Source organism: Dendrobates tinctorius, unplaced genomic scaffold (assembly GCF_039654945.1).
Source record: "Dendrobates tinctorius isolate UK_male_01 unplaced genomic scaffold, ASM3965494v1 ptg000028l, whole genome shotgun sequence".
NCBI lineage: Eukaryota > Metazoa > Chordata > Amphibia > Anura > Dendrobatidae > Dendrobates > Dendrobates tinctorius.
The window spans coordinates 7,911,021-7,935,934 of NW_027361696.1; the positions used below are offsets into that span (position 1 = coordinate 7,911,021).

At 52.0% G+C, this 24,914-nt stretch overlaps 2 protein-coding genes across 8 annotated transcripts in view; both read right to left on the minus strand.

Annotated features, from left to right (window-relative positions):
* Positions 1-1,604: 1,604 nt before the first annotated feature.
* Positions 1,605-24,914, minus strand: part of APLP2 (amyloid beta precursor like protein 2) — a 73,477-nt gene continuing 50,167 nt past the window's right edge. For 2 of the 7 annotated variants that reach the window (XM_073570064.1, XM_073570060.1), the window contains 5 exons: positions 9,890-9,925; positions 7,628-7,704; positions 7,393-7,467; positions 4,085-4,240; positions 1,605-2,895 (listed from right to left, as the gene is read on the minus strand). In XM_073570064.1, the coding sequence (XP_073426165.1) occupies positions 2,794-2,895; positions 4,085-4,240; positions 7,393-7,467; positions 7,628-7,704; positions 9,890-9,925 (446 nt within the window). In that variant the 3' untranslated portion in view covers positions 1,605-2,793. The remainder of the gene's footprint in view (positions 2,896-4,084; positions 4,241-7,392; positions 7,468-7,627; positions 7,705-9,889; positions 9,926-24,914) is intronic. The other 5 variants (XM_073570065.1, XM_073570061.1, XM_073570066.1 and 2 more) reach the window with 3 other exon arrangements.
* Positions 11,795-23,381, minus strand: LOC141085058 (uncharacterized). Its single transcript, XM_073570068.1, has 2 exons — positions 23,371-23,381; positions 11,795-22,830 (listed from the first exon to the last, which is right to left on the minus strand). Exon 2 carries the CDS (start codon positions 14,421-14,423, stop codon positions 12,375-12,377), a length of 2,049 nt encoding a protein of 682 aa, XP_073426169.1. The 5' UTR covers positions 14,424-22,830; positions 23,371-23,381; the 3' UTR covers positions 11,795-12,374.

Below are 24,914 nucleotides of genomic sequence, written 5' to 3' on the forward strand. Positions count from 1 at the left end.
AGAGGTGGTGGAGGTGTAGGAGGGCAGCAGCAGAGGCCAGAGGTGGTGGAGGTGTAGGAGGGCAGCAGCAGAGGCCAGATGTGGTGGTGGTGTAGGAGGGCAGCAGCAGAGGCCAGGGGTGGTGGTGGTGTAGGAGGGCAGCAGCAGAGGCCAGGGGTGGTGGTGTAGGAGGGCAGCAGCAGAGGCCAGCGGTAGAGGAGGTGTAGGAGGGCAGCAGCAGAGGCCAGCAGTGGTGGAGGTGTAGGAGGGCAGCAGCAGAGGCCTGTGGTGGTGAAGGAGGGCAAGATCAGAGGCCAGTGGTGGTGATAGGAGGAGGGTATGAGCAAAGACCAGTGGTGGTGGAGGAGGGCTGGAGGAGGAGGGCCAGAGCAGAGACCAGCAGTGTTGAAGGAGGAAAGCAGCAGCAGAGACCAGTGGTGGTGGAGAAGGGCAATAGCAGAGGCTAGCAGTGGTGGAGGAGGGCAGCAGGGGCCAGCTGTGGTGGAGGGTAGGAGCAGATGCCAGCGGTGGTGGTGAAGGAGGGTAGGAGCAGAGGCCAGCAGTGGTGGAGGAGGGCAGCAGGGGCCAGCTGTGGAGGAGGGTAGGAGCAGATGCCAGCGGTGGTGGTGGTGAAGGAGGGTAGGAGCAGATGCCAGCGGTGGTGGTGGTGAAGGAGGGTAGGAGCAGATGCCAGCAGTGGTGGTGGTGGTGAAGGAGACTAGGAGCAGATGCCAGCTGTGGTGGTGGTGGTGAAGGAGACTAGGAGCAGATGCCAGCTGTGGTGGAGGGTAGGAGCAGAGGCCAGCGGTGGTGGTGGTGGAGGGTAGTAGCAGAGGCCAGCTGTGGTGATGGAGGGTAGGAGCAGATGCCAGCTGTGGTGGTGGTGGAGGGTAGGAGCAGAGGCCAGCGGTGGTGGTGGTGGTGGGTAGTAGCAGAGGCCAGCTGTGGTGATGGAGGGTAGGAGCAGATGCCAGCAGTGGTGGTGGTGAAGGAGGGTAGGAGCAGATGCCAGCTGTGGTGGTGAAGGAGGGTAGGAGCAGATGCCAGCTGTGGTTGAGAGGTGCAAGGGCAGACAAATGATAAACGTTTAGCTTGTTCCATGTGTAATGGACTACTGTGATGTGCCAGCCTCCCTCCCACAACATTTATAATGAGTTTTGTGTAAATACCTGAAGCAGTCAGGCATCGCCTCTACATGAGCAGAATCCTTGTGCCTGGAGCTATGATCGGGGCCTACGAGAGCCGGACTGATCAGTCTGACATTCTACAACCAGGAATCATCACTTCTCAGCACATATCAAATGTAGAAACTTTCCGAAAACCCCTCGAAGTCCTGATGCAGGGGTGGTAACCGGTCCCTTAGGGTCATGCGTGTGTTCCAGGGCAGAACTCAAGAGTGCAGCTCTCTGAAGTGGTCAGCGACTATATACCGCAATACGAGCCGGTGTGGACCCGTGACAGTTGTGGTCTCCACACGTAATGTATGGATCAGGAGCACCACCTGCTGGTCACATCCCACCTCAGATTCCTGCCATTCTTGGCAATGATGTGAATGCACTGCCCCCCCCCGTGCACCATTTGGTGCTCAGACACGGCCTTGACAGTCACACACACGAGGCGCTGGCTTTATGGAAGTTAGTTTTTATTGACGTGTTTTCTCCAATTTTTACATTCCCACAGAACACACAAGGGATCTTGCAGGTAAAGTAGAATCTGTGCATAGTGCGATCGAAATAAAAACTCAAAGGAAAAAGATACAAAAAAATAAAAATCACAATAAAAGAGAACGAGAAAAAGACACAACCAGAGGTTACCAGAACCTTAGACTGAGATGATGCGCTGATTACAAGCCAAACAGACACGGAATGAGGAGAGCGGTAGCACGCCGGGCAAGAGGCGGCACGCCAAGCAAGAGGCGGCACATGCTAGGATGCACAGTGAATTATCCACTCTCGACCAAAACCATATGGCGGGATCAGGCGCCACATGCAAAACCTCCGCTGCCATCTTGTTCTCACTACCAATAAAGCTTTTACATAGAAAGGGGCGGAGTCAGTAAAGTGCAGCGGTTCCATGGTCGTGAGTGATCCCAAACAGATCCCCGCGCCCCGGGGAATGAAACAATCCACTTTACTGGTAAGTAGAACAAGAGCGAACACCGCAGCGGCCGCGCACCGGCCCGGAGTGCACATCAGTAGTATAAAGTCATCATGGCGGAGGGGTCGGTACAGGCCCCCCTCCCTTTAATTTACCTCCATAGCAGAGTGGTCGGTAGCCTTTGGCGTTACATCACAGACTGCACATAGCTTTCCAGCACCAACTGGGACTCGTAGTCCCACCGCTGCCGTCAATCCTACAGTAAAGTCCGCAGCGACATCCACGACTCCCGTCCTGATGATTTTTTGCAGTTTTTGTATATTTTTTTTTTTTTTTACATTTTTACATCTTTTAAATAAGCGAATAGAAAGAGGCGACAGAGTGGTGGCGAGAGCAGAGACCACCGGCCCGGCCGTATATATATATATATCTCTATCTATGTATATCGTATGCAGGAGACTCACAGCGATGGCGTCTGATTCATAAAAAAACAACACGACAAAGAAAAGATTCGGTGAAGACGCTGATTAACCCTATCCTGTCACCCGGCTAAAAACACACAAAAATAAAATATTGGAAGTGATCAGAGTCCAATCTATCAGCATTGGTCAGCAGTGACACCCAAATCAATGCCCCCCAGTATCTTTGGCCCCATCTCCAACTACATACCCCACCCCAGGCTTACATAGACCCCCCACCCCGTCCCATCCCCGGCTCTTAGATCTGCATCTGCTCCAGGTATTTGTAGGTGGGGTTCTCGTAGCCGTGATTCTGCATCTTGTTCAGGTGGCGCTCCTCAGGGGTTAACATGGGATCCACCTATGAGGAATGAGAGCAGATCAGTGCCGACATCACCACAGAGAGATCACACACCGGTAGTCCGACCGCCACAGGCTGGGCCATATAAACAATACAGATCCCACCATGGCCACCAGCTCAGAGCCCACTGTACATCACTAGCATGGTTGGCCCCTTTAACCCCTCGGGCATTCTTCATAGTCTTCTCCTTGGGCTCATCACTACTCCCCTCCTCAGACGTACGGGGGGGGGCTGGTCCTGTGTAGGACGGGTTGTACTTGATTTGTTTTACTGTATAATGTGCTGAAAAAGATAAGAATCCCCCACAGTTCAGCCAAGCTGGGTTTGTTGTCGCCACTTTCTGAGACGCCGATTTCTCCCTCTGATAATAGAAAAAAAATTGGAGTCCGGCTCATCAGGACTGGATTTTCCTTTTCTTTTTCAAAACAAATTATAGTGCATACAAAAGAAAAATGTACATGTTCGACATGACCCAGCCGACGCGTTTCGACTGCACTAAGCAGTCTTACTCATGACTACCATGTCATAAGTAAGACTGCTTAAGGAAGTCGAAACGCGTCGGCTGGGTCATGTCGACCATGTACATTCTTTTGTATGCACTATAATTTGTTTTGAAAAATAAAAAGAAAAGGAAAATCCAGGTCTGATGAGCCGGACTCCAATTTTTTTCTATTTTCCTTGATGTGAGGCCAGGGCGAGGCCGGTGTCTGAGCCCCAGGTGGATGAGCATAGAGCAACTCGGGGAGCTGGAATCAATACTCCCTCCGTGACCCTGATCTCTGAGGTGACAGCCGGTGACAACATTGTGACTGTGGCAAGAGAAAACAACCCCATAACTGTGGACTTCTGTGACGTCCCCTGCCCACGCCGGCGTTCAATGGCTCACACAAATACGCGTTTTGGTGGACGGGGATTTATTTTCCAAATATCAATATTTACAATTTGTAAAAAGTGTTTTTAAATGTTATTTTATTAATTCTCTTCTGGGACCTGACTGCGCCCCATGGATCTGCTGCACTGCGCTGCCACATCACACAATGCTCAGCCGCATAGGAGACGACCCATGGCCGACGCGCTCAGAATACCCCCGACTGCCAATGCAACCAACCGCCCCCGCGTCTATCAGTGGATCATCAGGGAACTCTTCATATAGGAACCCGGAAAGAGGATCCCATTAAACAGCGCTCACCTCCACAATGCCATGACTGATGGTGCCATACTGTCTCTTCCGCAGCAGGACCAGGCTGATGACAATGATGGTGGCAATGGCCACAGCGATGACCAAGAGGCCGATCAATGTACCGCTGCTGAAGCTGAAATCACTGCGGAGAGATCCGTCCGTGTCCTGGGGGAGATAAGAAGGCGGCAAGGTGAGGACCCCAGCAGCAAAGCACGAATGTACCATGCCGAGAGACGAGGAGCTGCCGCTGCCAGGGGAGGAGGAATGGCCGCCCGAAGAAGGAGGAGCCGCTGGGAGAAGTGGTGCCACCGCTGCCGGGAGACGAGGAGCCGCGAGTGTGACCCCCAAACTTGTACTGCCCTAAGAAAACTATCATCCAGTGATCGAGGTAATGGCCACCGTCACCAATAACAAATATATACATTCAAATCCATACTCCAGTCACAACCAGAGCTCCACTCACTATTCTGCATCTTGTTATCCTCCAGTCACCTCCAGAGCTGCAGTGACTATTCTGCTGTTACATCATAGCTTATCCTCCAAAGCTGCAGTCAGTATTCTGCTGTTACATCGTGTCTTATCCTCTAGTCCCCTCCAGAACTACAGTCACTATTCTGCTGTTACATCGTGTCTTATCCTCCAGTCACCTCCAGAGCTGCAGACACTATTCTGCGGTTACATCCTGTTTTATTTTCCAGTCACCTCCAGAGCTGCAGTCACTATTCTGCGGTTACATCCTGTTTTATTTTCCAGTCACCTCCAGGGCTGCAGTCACTATTCTGCTTTTACATCATGTTATCCTCCAGAGCTGCAGTCACTATTCTGCTGTTACATCGTGTCTTATCCTCCAGTCACCTCCAGAGCTGCAGTCACTATTCTGCGGATACATCCTGTTTTATTTTCCAGTCACCTCCAGGGCTGCAGTCACTATTCTGCTGTTACATCATGTTATCCTCCAGTCACCTCCAGAGCTGCAGTCACTATTCTGCTGTTACATTGTGACTTATCCTCCAGTCACCTCCAGAGCTGCCATGACTTCAGGATGTGTACGGATCTCAGCTGTATAGTGTGGACATTCTCCCGCAGGGTCAGCAGCAGCCATAAGCTCACACGCCTTGATCAGACACATTGTACGACACCGCTAAAAAGCCCTCACCTCTCTGGACATGTAACGGTTTCCTTGTTCTTATGGGAATGTGCACATTGTGGATTCAAAACCAGAAAGGAAAGAAAAAACAGATATGGAAACAAAAAGGGACACATTAATAAACCTAGATGTGGGGAACACAGGACACCACAGAACGAAACCTAATGGAGGGAGAGTGGGCGAGTGCCCAGCTAACGCTGTGTCGGGCACAACCATGAAGAAAAACCAGGATAAAGCCTACAGGAAATATTGGATCCAGAAACATGAAACGCGTTTAGTGTCTGTGCTGCTGGAGTACACAGATTCTTCTGCAATGTTAACAAGGGTTTTTGATTCACACCGCCTTACAACACCATACCAGCATCTATATCAAGTCCCCATCATTGTCCGACATTTGCTTCTTTTCACTTCATATAGATGTTGAAAGGCGTTGTGAAAAAAATAAAACATTGCCATCATTGTTGAATTATCGGTTTACTCCAGCAGCGTAGCCACCTAAATCCACAACGCAGAACGTGCGTTACCCCTCAGACTCCTCTTGGTGCCCCTGTTACTCTGACGGCTATACACCCCATTGTCTATCCATAGCTTCATCAAGTCGTCTCCTGGAGTGGCTCCAGTGATCAGGTCGCCTCATCCGGAGGTCATGTGTGGAATTACCTACATTCACAAAGTGCTTCACCGTCAGGAATGGGAAAATTGCTAGAATCTTAAATGGTATCTTGAAAATAATCAATTCTTATCATGAAACTGTCTCTCATGAAGTCCATCGCAAAAGAAAAATGACAAATGACATCTAGTGCAGAGGATAAGTTCATAAGCGTTACCAGCTTCAAAAACTGCAAAGTGGTAGCAACTCAGATCACAGTCCTCAAATGGTGCACAAGCAACAGACACATCTCAACATCAGCTGTCCAGAGAAGAGATAGTGGAGCTATTCAACCAAAATGACCCGATTCTCGAAAGAGCCGGCCACCGAGGGGGGCGCAAGCTAGGAGAAGCCGGCCACCGAGGGGGGCGCAAGCTAGGAGAAGCCGGCCACCGAGGGGGGCGCAAGCTAGGAGAAGCCGGCCACCGAGGGGGGCGCAAGCTAGGAGAAGCCGGCCACCGAGGGGGGCGCAAGCTAGGAGAAGCCGGCCACCGAGGGGGGCGCAAGCTAGGAGAAGCCGGCCACCGAGGGGGGCGCAAGCTAGGAGAAGCCGGCCACCGAGGGGGGCGCAAGCTAGGAGAAGCCGGCCACCGAGGGGGGCGCAAGCTAGGAGAAGCCGGCCACCGAGGGGGGCGCAAGCTAGGAGAAGCCGGCCACCGAGGGGGGCGCAAGCTAGGAGAAGCCGGCCACCGAGGGGGGCGCAAGCTAGGAGAAGCCGGCCACCGAGGGGGGCGCAAGCTAGGAGAAGCCGGCCACCGAGGGGGGCGCAAGCTAGGAGAAGCCGGCCACCGAGGGGGGCGCAAGCTAGGAGAAGCCGGCCACCGAGGGGGGCGCAAGCTAGGAGAAGCCGGCCACCGAGGGGGGCGCAAGCTACATAGTGATTTCCTGGATGTTGGCACAGATGAGTAGTATTATGTCCAATCATCAACTGTTAGATTTGTCCCATAAATGTGATTTACCCTCTAACACTGAGAACTGGATTTGATTCAAAGCTAAAAATCTCAAAAAAAAACAGCAAATTCTTCTGTAGAACGAGAGTTCGAACATTTTCTAGGTTGTAAAGGGCTGAGATTGATGATTTGCGGGATCTGCAGTGTTGAACGTCACCGACATCAGAAGCTTTTCCACCAGAAACCTCCTCAGGCAGAGTTCTCGTAACACCGGAGCTTCTGCGAGGAGAGTAAAGCCGCCATCAGGGTAACGGGACACATGAGGAATCTGAGCAGTAACACATGGGTGGTGTCACACATTTCTTTCCTTTCTTACTTCGTGGTTTTGCGGCCTTCAGTCTGAATCTATAACGTGCACACTCCAATAAGAACAAATACATTGCATGAACATGGGTCCGGACTTTTCAGCGACGCTGCATCACAGCGGATAATCTGCATATCACACATCATTCTGCGGGTACAACACTGAGCGGAGCGGATGAACGATGGGGACTTGGGATTTTTCATTAACAATGGGGGACGACATGGGATGACACATGAAGCCGCGGTGTCGTCTTGCAGACATACATACCGGCTCATCCACAAGTCCACTGACTCTTTCTGCATTGAAAATCATTTCCTTCACATCCAGGGTCTCATCAATGACCTGAAACAGTGGTGAGATTAACAGAAAATAGAAATGCAAAGAAAAAAAAAAAACACTAAGTATGAAGCGGTAATGAGGGTGCGGTGATGGTGCGGTGGGGGGAGTCAGGGTTGGCGGAGGGGCACACAGACAAGGCCAGGGACACACAACTCGTTCTCACCACTTTCTTGTCCGCTTTGCTGTTCAGGATTTCCTCCTCAGCGCCAATCAGCAGTTTGTTGTCGGCGATACCGGATCCTGAACGGAGAAGAAATCGTTATCAGAGAAGAGACGAACATAGCCGATATGGAGCTGCCGCCACCAGAAGCTTGAGAACAGAGCGTGACCGCAGCCAGGATGAGCAGGACCGCCACCAGGAGCTAGGACTAGCAGGACAGCCGCCACTAGGAGAAGCGGGACAGGAGCCGAGACGAGTGAGACACCCCCCAGGCCCAGCGAGATCCCCATCAAAGCCAGTGAGACCGCCTCCCCCCAGGTCAAGCGAGAGTGTCCCCACACCCAGGGCCAGTGAGAACCCCCCCACCCAGGACCAGCTAGACCGCACACCACCCCAAGGCCAGCAAGATCAGCACCCCAGTGAGACTGCTCACCCAGGAAAAGCGAAAGTGACCCCACATCCAGGGCCAGTGAGACCACCCCCACCCTAGCGAGACCGGTCCCCAAGACATGCCAGATAACGGACCAGCGAGACCGGCCCTCAGGACATGCCAGACCCCTTCCCCCCACCCAGGACCCGCGAGACCACACCCCACCCATGAACTGCGAGAGCACACCCGACCCCAGGGCCCGTGAGACCAGCACCCCACCCAGGGCCCATGAAACCGCAGGACAAGCAAGAGTGCCCCCACACCCAGCGAGACCGCCCCCACTTCAGGGCCAGCGAGACCACCCCCCAGGACAAGCGAGACCTCCACCACCCAGGGCCAGCAAGACCACCCCCCAGGACAAGCAAGACCTCCACCACCCAGGGCCAGCGAGACCAGCACCCCAACCCAGGGCCAGCGAGACCAGCACTCCCACCCAGGACCCGCGAGACCAGCACTCCCACCCAGGACCCGCGAGACCAGCACCCCCACCCAGGACCCGCGAGACCAGCACCCCCACCCAGGACCCGCGAGACCAGCACCCCCACCCAGGACCCGCGAGACCAGCACCCCCACCCAGGACCCGCGAGACCAGCACCCCCACCCAGGACCTGCGAGACCAGCACCCCCACCCAGGACCTGCGAGACCAGCACCCCCACCCAGGACCTGCGAGACCAGCACCCCCACCCACGACCTGCGAGGACAGCACCCCCACCCAGGACCTGCGAGACAGCACCCCCACCCAGGACCTGCGAGACAGCACCCCCACCCAGGACCTGCGAGACAGCACCCCCACCCAGGACCTGCGAGACAGCACCCCCACCCAGGACCTGCGAGACAGCACCCCCACCCAGGACCTGCGAGACAGCACCCCCACCCAGGACCTGCGAGACAGCACCCCCACCCAGGACCTGCGAGACAGCACCCCCACCCAGGACCTGCGAGACAGCCGCCACCCCCCCCCCCCCCCAACATGTGAGACCGACACCCCCCAGGACCCGCAAGACAGCACCCCACCCAGGGCTAGTCAGACCGCACCCCACCCAGGACAGGCGAGATCGCTCCCTAGGACCCACAAAACCCACTTTTCACCAGGAGGCAGGACGAGTGGCCCCTCACCTCACAGGAGCAGCTTAGATACACCACGTATTCAGCATGCCCCCAGATACATGTACCGTACAGATACATGACCGTATAGCACTGTGTATGATAAGCTGCCAAAGAGATGACATGTAGGGACTGTACTGGGGGGTCCAGTGTGACCGCAAACTAAGGGCATGCTCTGTACAAGAAGCTTCATAATGACAAGTTCTACAACTTTCCCTGACTGCTTCAAGCCTACATTTTAAAATCTCTGCTTGCTGTCAGTGATGGGACCTTTATCACAATCCTGGCAGCCCAGTAGCCACTGCTGTCTCTTTTGTGCTAAGGATTTGTTACAATGGATCATTTCTAGAAGGAATGGATGAAATGACCACTTGGAGCGATGCCATCATCTACGGCGATCACAGGTCAGGATGGGTTTACAGGAAGCAGAGATCGCAATGAGGAACGACAGACAGGCTCCGGGTGGCGGGGGCGCAGGGCACGCTCGTTCTAACCCACTGTGTGGTGACAGCACTGACCACCACGACAGCCTCCACCTATCTCTGCTACCCTCCACCAATTACACTGGATGAACACCAAGAGGTTAGGAGTAGTAGTGATTCCCATTCATCCGGATACACCAGCAGAGAAGCGTTTAGGATTCCAGCACCAGATGGATTTGCAGTCTTCAGCAAGCGACAGCACAGAATAATGTGAAGAGACAGATGGGAGTGGTGAGAGCAGAACCAACCTTTTCTCACTGGTGGGTAGGAGTCCCGTGACGATTCTACGCAGCAGATTGGGGGAGGTGTGGGGCAGGGGAGGAAAAACAAAAAGATAGAAAAAGCAGAAGACATTAAAAATAACTGAAAGGAATGTGAAGCGCCAGGACTGACGGGTGACATCACATGATCCAGCACAAGTCACATGACTCGTCCACGTAGGCTTGCAGGTGACAGCAGGCAATGCCACAACCTCACAGGTGCATTCTTGGAAGAAGGACAGTGCGACATACTGATGAGCGCCAACCCTGCACAGACCCCAAGTGGTGAGCACAACACTGCCACCGGGTACAGCCACAACATAGTACCAAATCCACTCCAGAGCTGCACTCACTATTCTGCTGGTGCAGTCACTGTGTGCATACATTACATTACTGATCCTGAGTTACATCCTGTATTATACCCCAGAGCTGCACTCACTATTCTGCTGGTGCAGTCACTGTGTGCATACATTACATTACTGATCCTGAGTTACCTCCTGTATTATACTCCAGAGCTGCTCTCTCTATTCTGCTGGTGCAGTCACTGTGTACATTACTGATCCTGAGTTACATCCTGTATTATACTCCAGAGCTGTTCTCTCTATTCTGCTGGTGCAGTGACTGTGTACATACATTACTGATCCTGAGTTATATCCTGTATTATACTCCAGAGCTGCACTCACTATTCTGCTGGTGCAGTCACTGTGTACATACATTACTGATCCTGAGTTACATCCTGTATTATACTCCAGAGCTGCTCTCTCTATTCTGCTGGTGAAGTGACTGTGTACATACATTACTGATCCGGAGTTACCTCCTGTATTATACCCCAGAGCTGCACTCACTATTCTGCTGGTGCGGTCACTGCGTACATACATTACTGATCCTGAGTTACATCCTGTATTATACTCCAGAGCTGCACTCACTATTCTGCTGGTGCAATCACTGTGTACATACATGACTGATCCTGAGTTACATCCTGTATTATACTCCAGAGCTACACTCACTATTCTGCTGGTGCAGTCACTGTGCACATACATTACATTACTGAACCTGAGTTACATCCTGTATTATACTCCAGAGCTGCTCTCTCTATTCTGCTGGTGAAGTGACTGTGTACATACATTACTGATCTGGAGTTACCTCCTGTATTATACCCCAGAGCTGCACTCACTATTCTGCTGGTGCAGTCACTGCGTACATACATGACTGATCCTGAGTTACATCCTGTATTATACTCCAGAGCTACACTCACTATTCTGCTGGTGCAGTCACTGTGCACATACATTACATTACTGATCCTGAGTTACATCCTGTATTATACCCAGAGCTGCACTCAGCATACCACAAAAAACATATGACCATAAGTCCTGCTGTAAAATTGTATATTTTGTTAATAATTTAATAAAAACAGTTTTTTTAAAAAAAGCAAAGCAGCAATGTCAACATCATGTTAGGCTAGTTTCACACTAGCGTTTATGAGCGCAGCGACGGCCTGCGCACGGCCGCCGCTAAGCCCCGCCCCCTGCCGCGCCCCGCCGGTAGCTCCGCCCACCGGCGCATGACGCTGCATGCGCCCTGCGTCCCCTATCTTTATCACAGGGGGCGCAGGCCGTGCGCAGTATGCGTTTGGCGGCGCAATGCGTCCTATTGACGGTGCGCCGACCTGCGCCAAACGCAACCTGCTGCAGTTTGGTTGCGTCGGCGCACCGTCAAAAAGGCGCATGCGCCGCCAAACGCATACTGCGCACGGCCTGCGCCCCCTGTGATAAAGATAGGGGACGCAGGGCGCATGCAGCGTCATGCGCCGGTGGGCGGAGCTACCGGCGGGGCGGGGCTTAGCGGCGGCCGTGCGCAGGCCGTCGCTGCGCTCATAAACGCTAGTGTGAAACTAGCCTTATAAATCACTAAATAAACCGAGGGGACAGTGCTGTCCACTTTTATGGGACCATACCTAATACAATGAACACTTTGCTGGAAATAAAGTGCACCACAAGTGTATAAAATATTAAGTGTAGAAAAAAATCAAATAATTATTGCCACAAAAAATATATATTTACCACCTATATATGCGAAGAAAACAGATTATTTACTTATAAAAAAGTGATAAAAATAGGTATTAGACCTACCGGTAATGATGTTTCCAGGAGTCCATCCTGACAGCACTATGGAGGACGTCCTCCTCCTCCTTACAGGGACAGGAAAGCACACGAGAGGTTAAAAGGCCATGTCCCACCCCCTTTCCCTCAGTGATTTGACAAGTACCACAAGGTGGATGATGCTAGTAACGGTTTAATGAAACAATCATATTACAGCATATGACATAACATAAAACAACATAGTATAACATAACAGGGAGGGAACTACCCGTGCTGTCAGGATGGTCTCCTGGAAACATCATTACCGGTAGGTCTAATACCTATTTTCCAGGACGTCCACCTGACAGCACTATGGAGAGTACCAAAGCACCTCCTCAGGGTGGGATTACTGCTTGGAGAACTTTTCTCCCGAATGCGGTTTGTTGGCCAGCTAACACATCTAGTTTGTAGTGTTTGCAGAATGTATTAAGACTAGCCCAGGTTGCCACTCGACAAATTTGATCAACTGACGCCCCCGCCCGCTCGGCCCATGAGGCCGATACCGCCCTTGTAGAGTGGGCTTTTAAGGAATCAGGCGGGCTGGCGCCTTCAGCCTGGTAAGCGTCCGAGATTACTGAGGTAATCCAACGCGCTATGGACGCCTTAGAGGCCTTTTTCCCTTTATTCCTACCACCAAAGAGAACGAACAGGTTCGGGTCGATACGCCAACTATTGGTGGCCTCTAGGTATTCTATAACTGCGTGCCTCACGTCTAGCGAGTGGAGCCGCCGCTCCTTCTCATTTCGGGGATTATCGCAGAAAGAAGGTAACACTACCTCCTGGTTCAGATTTCTTGTAGAGGCTACCTTCGGGGTAAATGCCGGGTCTAACCTTAGGATTATACTATCCTCTCTTATCTGGAGGTATGGCTCCTTAGTGGATAGGGCCTGGATCTCCCCTATTCTTTTGGCCGTGGTAATGGCTACTAGAAAGGCCGTTTTACGAGTGAGAGCAGGGATGGCTATCTTCTCACTAAGGGCGAAAGTGTCCGAGCAGAGGAACCGAAGTACCAGGCCCAGGTCCCATGGCGGGGTGAGCTGCCTAATCGTGGGGCGCAGGCGCTGCGTGGCTTTTATAAACCTTATCACCCAGGGATGTGCAGCTAACTGATAATCATAGAAGGCGCTCAAAGCTGAAACCTGGACTTTTAGAGTACTGGGCTTGAGGCCTTTATTAAAACCTGCCTGCAGGAACCCTAGTATGTTAGGGAGATCCGGGGTACCTGCCACGAGCCCGGACCTGCCACCCTCCAAACAGAATCTCTTCCATATCTTCCGATAAATTGCCGACGTCACCGGCTTCCTGCTGGCCTGTAGGGTGGATATGACCTGCTCCGACAATCCTTTTGCCTTCAGGATGTCCCTCTCAGGATCCAAGCCGATAGATGGAGTCTTGCTGGGTCCGGGTGGTGGATCGGGCCCTGGTGGATGATGTTCTCCCACAAGGGCAGCTCGACTGGATCTTCTACTGCCATGGCTCCCAGAAGGGAAAACCAGCTTCTCCTCGGCCAGTATGGCACTATCAATATCACTCTTGCGTGGTCCTCGAGTATCTTTCTGAGCACTGCCGGTATGAGGGCCAGTGGTGGGAACGCATAAGAGAGGGATTCTCCCCAAGTCTGACTCAGGGCGTCTACGCCCTCTGGATGGTCCATCGGATTTAGGGAGTAGAATCTGGGAACTTTCGAGTTCTTGCGGCTTGCGAAGAGATCTATACTGGGGTTCCCCCAGCGCTGACAAAGCTGGTTGAAGATCTCTATGTTCAATTCCCACTCTGTCGGGTGGATCTGTTGTCTGCTCAGGTAGTCCGCCACTTCGTTTTGGGAACCCTCTAGATGTACCGCGGTCACGGATCGAACTGTCCGTTCTGCCCACGTGAATATCTTTTCCGCCAGTGCCTGTAGTGGTTGATGCCTGGTTCCTCCTTGGTGTTTCAGGAATGCCACTGTCGTTGTATTGTCGGATAAAATGCGAACATGACGACTCTTTAGTACCGACCGGTTTCTCCGCAACGCTTCCCAGACCGCGAAGAGTTCCTTGAAATTGGAGGATCTGGCCTTGATGCTTGCTGGCCACTTCCCCTGGAAGATCTTCCCTTCTATGTGGGCTCCCCATCCCCACGCACTTGCGTCCGTGGTGACTACCACGTATGGAGAGGTTGTCCAATGCACGCCCACCTGAAGGTTCCTGGCCTGTAACCACCAGCGAAGGGACTCCTTTACTCGTCCTGAGAGTCTTAGGGGTTTGTCTAGCGACGCCTGACTCCTGTCCCACCTCGCGAGAATTTCTCTTTGTAACAACCGCGAGTGGAATTGGGCCCAACGGACACACTGGATGCAGGCCGTCATGAGGCCCAGGACCTCCATTGCTTCCCTTATGGAGCATTGACGCTTCAACAGACCTCTGGTTCTGGCCTGAATGGACTTCTGCTTCTGCTCGGGTAGCCAGGATATTCTGTCGGCTGAGTCTAGGAGGACTCCCAGGAATACCTTTCTGGTGTTTGGTGTGAGGTCTGACTTCTCCCAGTTGATCACCCAGCCCAGGAACTCCATCACAGTAGTTGTTCGGATCCTGTCTCGGATGAGCGCTTCTTTGGATCTTGCCACCAGTAAGAAGTCGTCCAGGTACGGCACAATCACAATACCCTGATCTCTCAGGTAGGCCACCACCTCTACCACCAGCTTTGTAAAGATCCTGGGAGCTGAGGCCAGCCCGAATGGAAGACCCTGGAACTGGAAATGGCAGGTCCGGGCTAGTGAACTGATCGCGAACCTTAGTAGGCTTTGGGATGAGGGATGAATAGGAACCTGATAATATGCCTTTTTTAGGTCTAGGGTGCACATAACTGCGTCCCTGTCTATCAGAGGAATTGCGGATCGGATTGATTCCATCCGGAACCTCCTGTATCTGACCCAAGCATTTAGTGGCTTCAGGTTTATGATGGTGCGGGCCTCGCCGGATTTCTTTGTAATTGCAAACAGGGAAGAGTAGTGACCTTTTCCTCTTTCTGATGGTGAAACTGGTATTATGACCCCTGAGTCTAACATGTCCTGAAGATCCGACCACATTGCGGAGTCCTCCTGGACGACAGTGGGGGCAATATATCTGTCGGGGGGAGGAGAATAGAGCTCTATCCTGTAACCTTCGCTGATGGTTCTGAGGACCCACTGATTGTTGGTGACTCGCGACCAGTTTGCTGCAAAGTGGCGAAGTCTCCCCCCAATGCCTATGGCGTCATTGTCTCCTCGACCTAGATGTCGATGCAAATGGGGGACCTCTGTTCTTCCCACTTTGGCTGAAGGAGCCTCTGTAGGAGCTTCTATTAGACCTCGCCCGGCCCCTAAACTCTGACTGTCCTCTGAAGAAGGAGCCTCTCCGAAAGGACTGGGACCGCCTGGGCTTTTCTTCCGGAAATCCCTTATTCTTATCAGACACCAGCTCAAGGATATTATCCAGGGCTGGACCAAACACCCTCAGACCCGAGAAAGGGATGGCACATAACTTGGCCTTAGAAGGGTTATCCCCCGACCAGGATCTAAGCCAGACTGCTCTCCGGGCCGCATTAGAGAGGGAGCTGTTTCTGGCCGCAAACCTAACTGATTCCGCCGACGTATCCGACAGGAACGCCGTGGCTGATTTCAAAAGAGGAAGAGATGCTAGTATCTCTGACCTCGGGGTCTTGTTGGTTAGGTTTTCCTCCAACTGCCCCAACCACAGGAACATAGACCTGGCCACCGAGGTGGCTGCTATGTTGGCTCTAATCAGGGCCGCCGACGTCTCCCATGTTCTTTTTAACAAGACGTCCGCCTTTCTATCCATTGGGTCTCGAAGACCGGATGAGTCCTCGGCTGGGATAGCCGATTTCTTCGTAACCTTGGCAACCGGGACGTCGATCTTAGGGACTTCTTCCCACGCCCGAGTTTCCTCGGGATCGAAGGGCAGTCTATTTTTAAAGCTTCGGGAGAGTGTCAACCGACGCTCTGCTTCCTTCCACTCCTCCTGGATCATTGCTTTGATGTGCTCGCTCACAGGGAACACCACCTGTTTGCGGGACACCAGTCCTCCAAACATTAAGTCCTGTCTGGACTGTGGCTTAGGGACTTCTTCCATCTGCATGGTATTTCTGACCGCGTGTACCAGCTCGTCCGTCTCCTCCAGTCTGAATAGGTACTTTCTGTTCTGTTCCTGACTATCCCCCAGGATCTCGCCTTCTTCCTCCTGATCTGAGTTCCGGAAATCGGATTCCTCGCTAGGGCTCGCCTCTGATACTGGGACTGGTTCCCACCTCGGACGCTTGCGACCTGGCCCAGGGCTGGGGGATCGACGCCGGGACGTAGAGGCCTGAATCTCTTCCCTTATCAGCTACCTCATTTCGGAAAGCAGAGATGGCTGTTCCTCGCCTATGACTCTGGAGGTACAGGGACCGCATAGGGTCTTGCTATAGGTGTCTGGCAGCTTTACTCTGCACACCGGACATCTGACTGATTTGGCGGTGGCTTTCGCCGGGTCCTTCCCCGAGGGGGACTCAGCTGGGATTCCCTTTTCCTGATAATATAAGGGGCACCTCATCAGATCTGGGCTGTGGGGACGGGTGGGGAGGGTGGTCTGCGCTATGCGCACTTACCCCTCCACCAGATGCAGTGTTGCCTTCCATTCCCTGGCGTCCGATGCAGTCACACAGCCTGGAACCACCTGTGACGACTCTGGAGAACGCTTTGGTCCAGGAGCGCGCGCGCCCTGGATTTGAAACCGGCATCTGACGTCACCGGATGTGACGCTGGTAAGCCGCGCCTCCACTTCCTGCCGGGCATCTGCGCGCGACCGCGCTCGGCGCGTGCAGGGAGCCGTTCCTGCTATGGTGCTCCGGCCTCCACTGCCCAGCGTCGGCGACGTCCTGCGGGTACTCGGCCCGCCGCCCCACTTCTGTCGGTGCCCGCATGGCCAGCCGCCTGCGGGGAGCCGACCCGTCCTGGAGCCGAGAGCCCCCCCACCGGGAGGAACGGCTCCCTCCAGGAGCGCCGTCCTGCTCCTGGCCTTTGGAGCCGAGGGACTCCCCACCGGGAAGTTTCGGCCCCGGGACCTCTTGACAGGGGAAGGATTGGACCGGCCGCACGATCCCCTGGGTCCCTCCGGTAAGCTCTCGCGTGTCCCTCCGTGCAGGGACAGGAAAAAACACTGAGGGAAAGGGGGTGGGACATGGCCTTTTAACCTCTCGTGTGCTTTCCTGTCCCTGTAAGGAGGAGGAGGACGTCCTCCATAGTGCTGTCAGGTGGACGTCCTGGAAAATGTGAGCTGATAAGGTGAAATTATAAGTGCAGTTATCTTCAAAAACCAGCAGGTGTCTCAGTATAGGGTATATCAAACAAACTACCCTCAAACAGCAATCCGTATAAATGTATAGGCAGTATTCTGCTGGTGCAGTCACTCTGTACATATATTACATTACTGATCCTGAGTTACATCCTGTATTATACCCCAGAGCTGCACTCACTATTCTGCTGGTGCAGTCACTGTGTACATACATTACTGATCCTGAGTTACACCCTATATTATACTCCAGAGCTGCACTCACTATTCTGCTGGTGCAGTCACTGTGTACATACATTACATTAGTGATCCTGAGTTACACCCTATATTATACACCAGAGCTGCACTCACTATTCTGCTGGTGCAGTCACTGTGTACATACATTACATTACTGATCCTGAGTTACATCCTGTATTCTACTCCAGAGCTGCACTCACTATTCTGCTGGTGCAGTCACTGTGTACATACATTACTGATCCTGAGTTACACCCTATATTATACTCCAGAGCTGCACTCACTATTCTGCTGGTGCAGTCACTGTGTACATACATTACTGATCCTGAGTTACCTCCTGTATTATACTCCAGAGCTGCACTCACTATTCTGCTGGTGCAGTAACTGTGTACATACATTACTGATCCTGAGTTACATCCTGTATTATACGCCAGAGCTGCACTCACTATTCTGCTGGTGCAGTCACTGTGTACATTACATTACTGATCCTGAGTTACATCCTGTAGATCTTTTATTATAAAAATGAAAAAAAATAACAGAATTAACAAGAATATCAGCCAGAAAATAATTTGTATACTGAACACTGGTCCAGCCGCTCATTCCCTCCTGTCACACATATTACATATACACAGAATAATAACTTACACCTTCCGGTCCGGTCACCAACATATTAATAACAAACAATAAAATAGACAAAGGCCGACAAATATATACATAAACATCTCTTTTTTTTTTTTTAACTATATATATGAAATAACCAAACTATACAAATATATACAAGACTAAACTAAAACACACCACACTCAAGCCCACCCTTCCCAACCCCCGCACTGACCTGAGAGCTGGTCCTGCGTCTCATGCCTCAGTCCATGTCCAACGTCCATAGGCCAGATCAGGCAGTGCCAGTGTTTCCCCCAAACACCCCAGTGTCCCATAGTCCCATGAGATAAACCCACCTCCCCCCTTTTCCCACCACCCAACCTAACACCTACACCCAAATCTATATCCCTATATACAAAATATACAGAAACAAACACTACAATACCACAAATCACAAAGCCCAAGTTCGGCGCCTGCAGCCCTACATCACTGTATACCGATCACAAAACAAAAATCTACACAGTGTCAGCGGCAGCCCACCACCAGAAAAGGGGATGACCAGACTAGGTCACACTAAAAGAAAAGCCTCTCCAGAGGAGAGCGGCCCTACGTGTGCCCAGTCTCTCATACTCCAGAGAGCGCACCTTCACCAGGTCACTGAGTATGGTCCCAAACACGTTGTCCACTGGGAGGATTTTCCGTTGCGTCGATACTAAGCACCGTGCGTTCCACGTGCGATACCTAACCACTGCGCTGACTAGAAATAAGGTGCAGCAGTCCCAACCACCAAGGTCTCTGAATGTTCCATAAGCCCACTCCGCATAGGAGAGACCGGCCAGCCGAGACCAGCCAATGGAGGCGCCCACCCTATTGTACACCTCTGTGTTGAAGGGACAATGAAGCAGGAAATGGTCCATGCTTTCCAGTACGGTACCACAATGCTCTCGAGGACAGTTCCTGTCCTCAGAGCTCCTACACTTCAGATTGTCCCTCACACACAGTTTCCCATGGAAGCAGCACCAAGCCAAGTCCCAAAACTTCGAGGGGATCCTGATAGAATTCAAAAGATGCAAACCCACCCCAAGATCCCGACTTGGGTAATGCCTGAGCACCAGAGGCCTCTAGAAATGGGTCAACAGAACCCTATTGTCAAGGAGTTTCCTTGGCAGAGTCCTAATCTCCCACATTCCCAGACCCCACCGGCGAATTACCTTCAGAACCAAGGTAGCATAAGCCGGAAGATGTCCATGTGGTGTGCGAAGATCCTTCACTTGCCCTCCTGTCTCCCATTCCTGGAAGAAAGGCTGAAACCATCCCCTACAGAAGAATACCCACAGAGGAGCCCTCTCTTTCCAGAGGTTTGCAATATTGATCTTAATGAAGGTATCCACAAGGAATACCACAGGGTTGACCATACCCAACCCTCCTAGTCTCATCGTACGGTAAGTAACCTCCCTCTTGACCAGGTTCAGTCTATTCCCCCATAATAGTTGGAAGAACAAACTGTAGACCCGAATCCAGAGAGACTCCGGCAAGAAGAACATACTGCCCAGATAAATCAGTAAAGGGAGCAGGTAAGTTTTGATCAGGTTTACCCTTTCCCTGAGAGTCAAAGACCAACCCTTCCATTGGTTCACCTTCTGAGTGGCGATCTCTAGCCTGCTGTCCCAATTTTGTTTGGGGTAATCCCCCTGGCCAAATTCGATGCCAAGGACTTTTGCAGAGACTTTGGGTCCTGGAAGGGTGTCCGGGAGATCAAAACCAGGATCTCCTCCTCCCAGCCAGAGACTCTCACACTTATCCCGGTTGATCTTGGACCCGGATGCCTCCAAGTAGCTATTTACCTCTGACATCAGCCACTCTGCCTCCTCGTGAGAGGAAACAAAAACATCGGCAGATGCCACCACCCTCAGAGTGGCTTCCGGTGCTGCCCGGTCCATCCCGATCCCGGCCAACGGTCCACGCGCCACCCTCCTAAGAAGTGGGTCAATCGCAAACACGTAGAGCAGCGGCCTCAATGGACAACCCTGGCAAACACCAGATCCAACCTCAAAGGAGCTGCCAATCCAATCGTTCACAAGCGGGAAACACTCTGCCCCACCGTACAAGGTTTTAAGCCAAACAAACCCCCCCCCCTTGGCAGGCCATATCTCAGAAGGACAGACCAGAGGTACTCATGATTAACCCGATCAAACGCTTTTGCCTGGTCCAGTGACAGCATGTACCCCTTCCAGTGACCAGCCCTACCCTGCTCCACCTCCTCCCGGACACAGAGCACAGCACTAAATGTGCTGCGACCTGGAACAGAGCAATGCTGGGCCTCCGAAAGGAGTCGGGGTGCAAATTTCACCAGCCGATTAAACAGCACCTTTGCCAGAACCTTCCTGTCTGCATTGAGAAGCGCTATGGGACGCCAATTCTCAATGCATGATGGGTCCTTACTCTTTGACAAGATGATCAGGGCAGACCTCCTCTGACTTTGGCAGAGTGCCCGAGGAAAGACACTCATTGAATACCTCAGAGGGGAACCAAAGCGTCCTTAAAGGTCTTATAGAACTCAGATGTTAAGCCATCTGGACAGGGTTATTTTTTTGGGGCAAGCCCTTCAATCGCCAACTTAACTTATTCCCTGATCATCTCTGTCTAAACGTCGAGAGGGGACTACCCCTGGTTCGGGAACGGCTTCAGCCAGAAAAGTCGACATCTCATCCCAATCAAGATCCCTCTTCCCCAAGAGGTGCGAGTAGAAGGATCAGACAACCTCCAGGATCCCGGACCTGTATCACCTCAGGGACCCCGTAGTGTCGACCAGTCCTGTAACCACTTTACTATTCACTGACATCTTGCAGTTTCTGTAAGGGTCGGATGAGCGGTACTTCCCGTAATCCCTCTCAAAAACCAAACATGCGTGTCTATCGTACTGACACCCCATGAGCAAAGATTTAACTCTGGAGATCTCCTCGCGGCTACCTCCAGTTGAGACAAGATGCTCGAGTTTCCTCCTCAGACCCTGATACAGGCGGTACCTGTTCAGACTCCTGAGCATCGAGAGCTGGCGGAAGAATCTCGCCACCCTTTTCTTGAACATCTCCCACCACTCTGACTTACTACTACAAAGATCCAGTAAGGGTACCTGGCTCTGAAGAAAATCCTCAAAGGACTGTCTTATAGCCGCTTCTTCCAAGAGAGATGAATTGAGCCTCCAAAAGCCTCTTCCCATCCAGAGGGTCTCTGAAACCTTCAGAGAAAACAAAATTAAACAGTGGTCGGAGAACTCCACCTCAACAACAGACACTGCTGAAGAGACAGCCTCCTCCTCTAAATAAAACCTAACTATTCTGGACCTACAGTTACCTCTATGATAGGTGAACCCCTCGTGGCCTGGGCTGTGCCGAATGTGGACATCCACCAGGCAAGCATCACTAGCTATACAATTATGATAGCGTCGCCCTTAAGTCAGCTTGTCTAAGGAACCTCCTCTATCTCGGGGCCTCGTGACAGTATTGAAGTCCCCTCCAAAGACAACCTGCCGACTTGTAAAAAGGTAGGGCTTGATCCTCATAAAGAGACACTTCCGGTCCCACTTAGATTGGGGACCATAAGTGTTAATGAGCCTGAGCTCTTGTCCCTTCATGAGGACATCTAAGATCAGGCACCTCCTCATTTCTAACTCAATAACCTGTCGGCATTCCACCGATGCGGTAAAAAGGACCGCCACTCCGCTATACGGCTCGGCCGCAAGAGACCAATAGAAGGGCCCGAGTCTCCACTCCCTTTTGGCTTTGCCATGTTTGGCAGTCTGGTCTCTTGCAAAAACAAAATGTCAGCTTCAACACGGCTGAGAAAATCAAAGGCCGCAAATCTGGCTGTATTTGACTTTATGCTGGTGACATTAATGGACGCCAGCGTCAACGGAGTGGGTACCGCCATCATTGGTGATTGAGTTAGATGGCTTTCTTCTTCCCACTCCCCTTATCCTCTGCCTCAGAGGAGGAATCCTTCCCCCCTCTTTAATGACACAGAGGTGACCATTCCCACGTGATTTTTGTTTTTGTCGTCCTCGTCTCCGGACCAGTCCCTCCCTCCAGGGACCTTACATTCCCATAAGAAGGAGACCCGGCACCCCCTGTAGGCTCCGCCGAAGCCTCACCCTCAGCTTCCTCCTCAGAGGAAGAGATGTTCTCAAGGGCTTGGAACCGGTTAGAAAGACCAACCAGAGGGGAGTCAGTTTTTCCTTCCTTAGGTACCTTGGTCAGAGTGGGAGAAGATGTTTTATCTCCCTTCTTTCTCTTTTTGGTGCCGAGGTTACACTTGTCCTCTAGCCACTGCCTATTATCCTCATCCATACTTTCATAATGGGAGGATTCGGAGGCAGTGGCAGTTTCCTCCCTGTGGATCCTCCTGACCTCCTCATCCAACTCAACATCCCTCGAGGCCTCAGCAACAAGACTGACATCAATGACAGGGGTCACCGCAGTAGCCCGGGGCTCGCCCAGCTCCCTCTCCTGTCTGCGCTTGTCTAGATGCCTCAGCTGGGCAGGCGTCTTTTTATTGCTTTTCCTCCTTGGCCCCAGGGCTGTGGAGTCGGTAAGCCAAACCTGCGACTCCGACTCCTCAATTTCCCTTACACCGACTCCAACTCCGACTCCGACTCCCACACATATTGCTTATATTTAAGTGAAAAATTTATTGTAGTACAATGTGAACCTCAGACATTTAATCATTTTTATGATCCAATAATCAAGATATTTAGATAGAACAGAATATATATTGGTGTACTACCCGGTTTTCATTCTTTTTGGTACAGATACGATATGGATAGACAGATATGGATATATAGATAGAGCAGATTTCTAATCTGCTTTTGCTATTGAAAACATTATCTATGAGCTCAAAAACCTTTCAGGTGATGCAGTTTTTTTAAAAAGATGATCAGCTTTTGCAGCTGAAAAACGTATCCTCAAAAAACACAGGAAAAATGCTGTGTGTGAATGTAGCCTTAGATCAGGAATATAACAGCCATTTATAGGACATTTCATAACTTTCCCAAACTCCTATGAAAAAATATTCAGCACATCCTGCATTGAACTACTGTACCCAATTTATTATATATTTTAGGAGTCGGAGTCGGTCCATTTTATACCGACTCCAACTCCACCAAAATGAGCACCGACTCCGACTCCGACTCCACGACTCCGACTCCACAGCCCTGCTTGGCCCCTCAGCTCCCTCACCCCTGCTAGTCCCTTCCCCAGCAGAATCAGCCTCACGGCTTTCTCCTACCAGGGTCACGACTGCATTAGCAAAGGAGCAAGGACAACGGCTGAATGGGTGACCTAAGTCACCACACAGGTGGCACCTAATCTCCACACAAGATGGCCGATATCCCCACACAATGCACATTTCTGCACAGTGCAGTTTGCACTGAAGTGTGTGGGGTCGCCGCACCTGTTACAGAGCTTCGGTTGCCCCTGGTAGAAGACCTGGATACGATCTCTACCCAGGAAGGCAGATGATGGAATGTGGGCAACCGTACCGCCTGAACGCTTAAGTTTTACCATAAACGTCCAGGCCCCTGACAAGATACCATAGTCATCGCAATTTTTCTTTGGCATTTCCACCATTTCTCCATATCTGCCAAGTCACGTCTTGATGTCATAACAAGACTCGTTACAAGTCATCACGGTCACTTTCTTGACTTGATTTTGGCGAGACACCGCCTGGATGGCAAAGTCTCGCCAGCCGGGCTCATTTTTTCCCCAACTCATAATTCGATCAGAAGAGCTCAAACCCCCCTTTGGCCGAACAAAGCTGACATCAAACTCAGGCGTGGAATAGGGATGTATCAAGGCGTAGATGTCAATAGCCTTGAAGCCCATCTTCAGCAGGCGCTCCACAACCTTAGACCTTGGAGGACACGCATCACTGCCCCTCCACCGAAGACGGACCACATTCCTACGCACACTACCTGGCCCGGCTGTCGGAAGAGACCATACTGTGTGTTTCCCCCATTTTGCTCTCGGAAGGCCCCGAGGCCATGCCTCTCTATCCAGAAGGATAGATCAACCTCTCGACCCTCTACCATTAGTGATCTCTCCCCCTTCTTTAGAGCCTCCAGGAGACACCGCTGCAACATGCCGTCCCCAAAGCCCGGAGACGAGGAGGACGTCCTATTTCCGCCAGAGGTGACAGCGGCATAACTACTAACGGGTACTGCTACCACCGGGGGGGCAACCGGACCAGTGACCACATCAACACCAACAGTATCATTATTACCCACCTCCATAACACCCTCACTCTCCACCAAACCAGCAACCACATCACTAGACAAAGAAATTTCCTCATTCACACCTCCCACCACATTCTCTCCTGCTGGACCAGTGACAACAGGGGGGTGACATTTTGACCTCTGCATCATCAGGCACAAGGGGCTCAGTCTCCTCCACAGAACTGGAGGTGACCTCACCCCTGGACTTACGGGTGCCCTCCGCATCATCAGTTGGTAATTTCCGTTGCTTCACTAGGCGCCGCTGATCTTTTGCCGCTGTGAGGCGCCGCTGATTCTTCACATCAAGATCTTGCTGACCAGCGGCGCCAACGCAGAACAGGATCTTGGGAGGATCGTAACCGCCCAGCCACGACAGCCCCCTCACACCGCAGCCGCTTCTCAACTAAGTGATCAGCGGCAACAGCATTCAGGGGGCACTCCCCCCTCCCACTGAGGAGCGCACCACA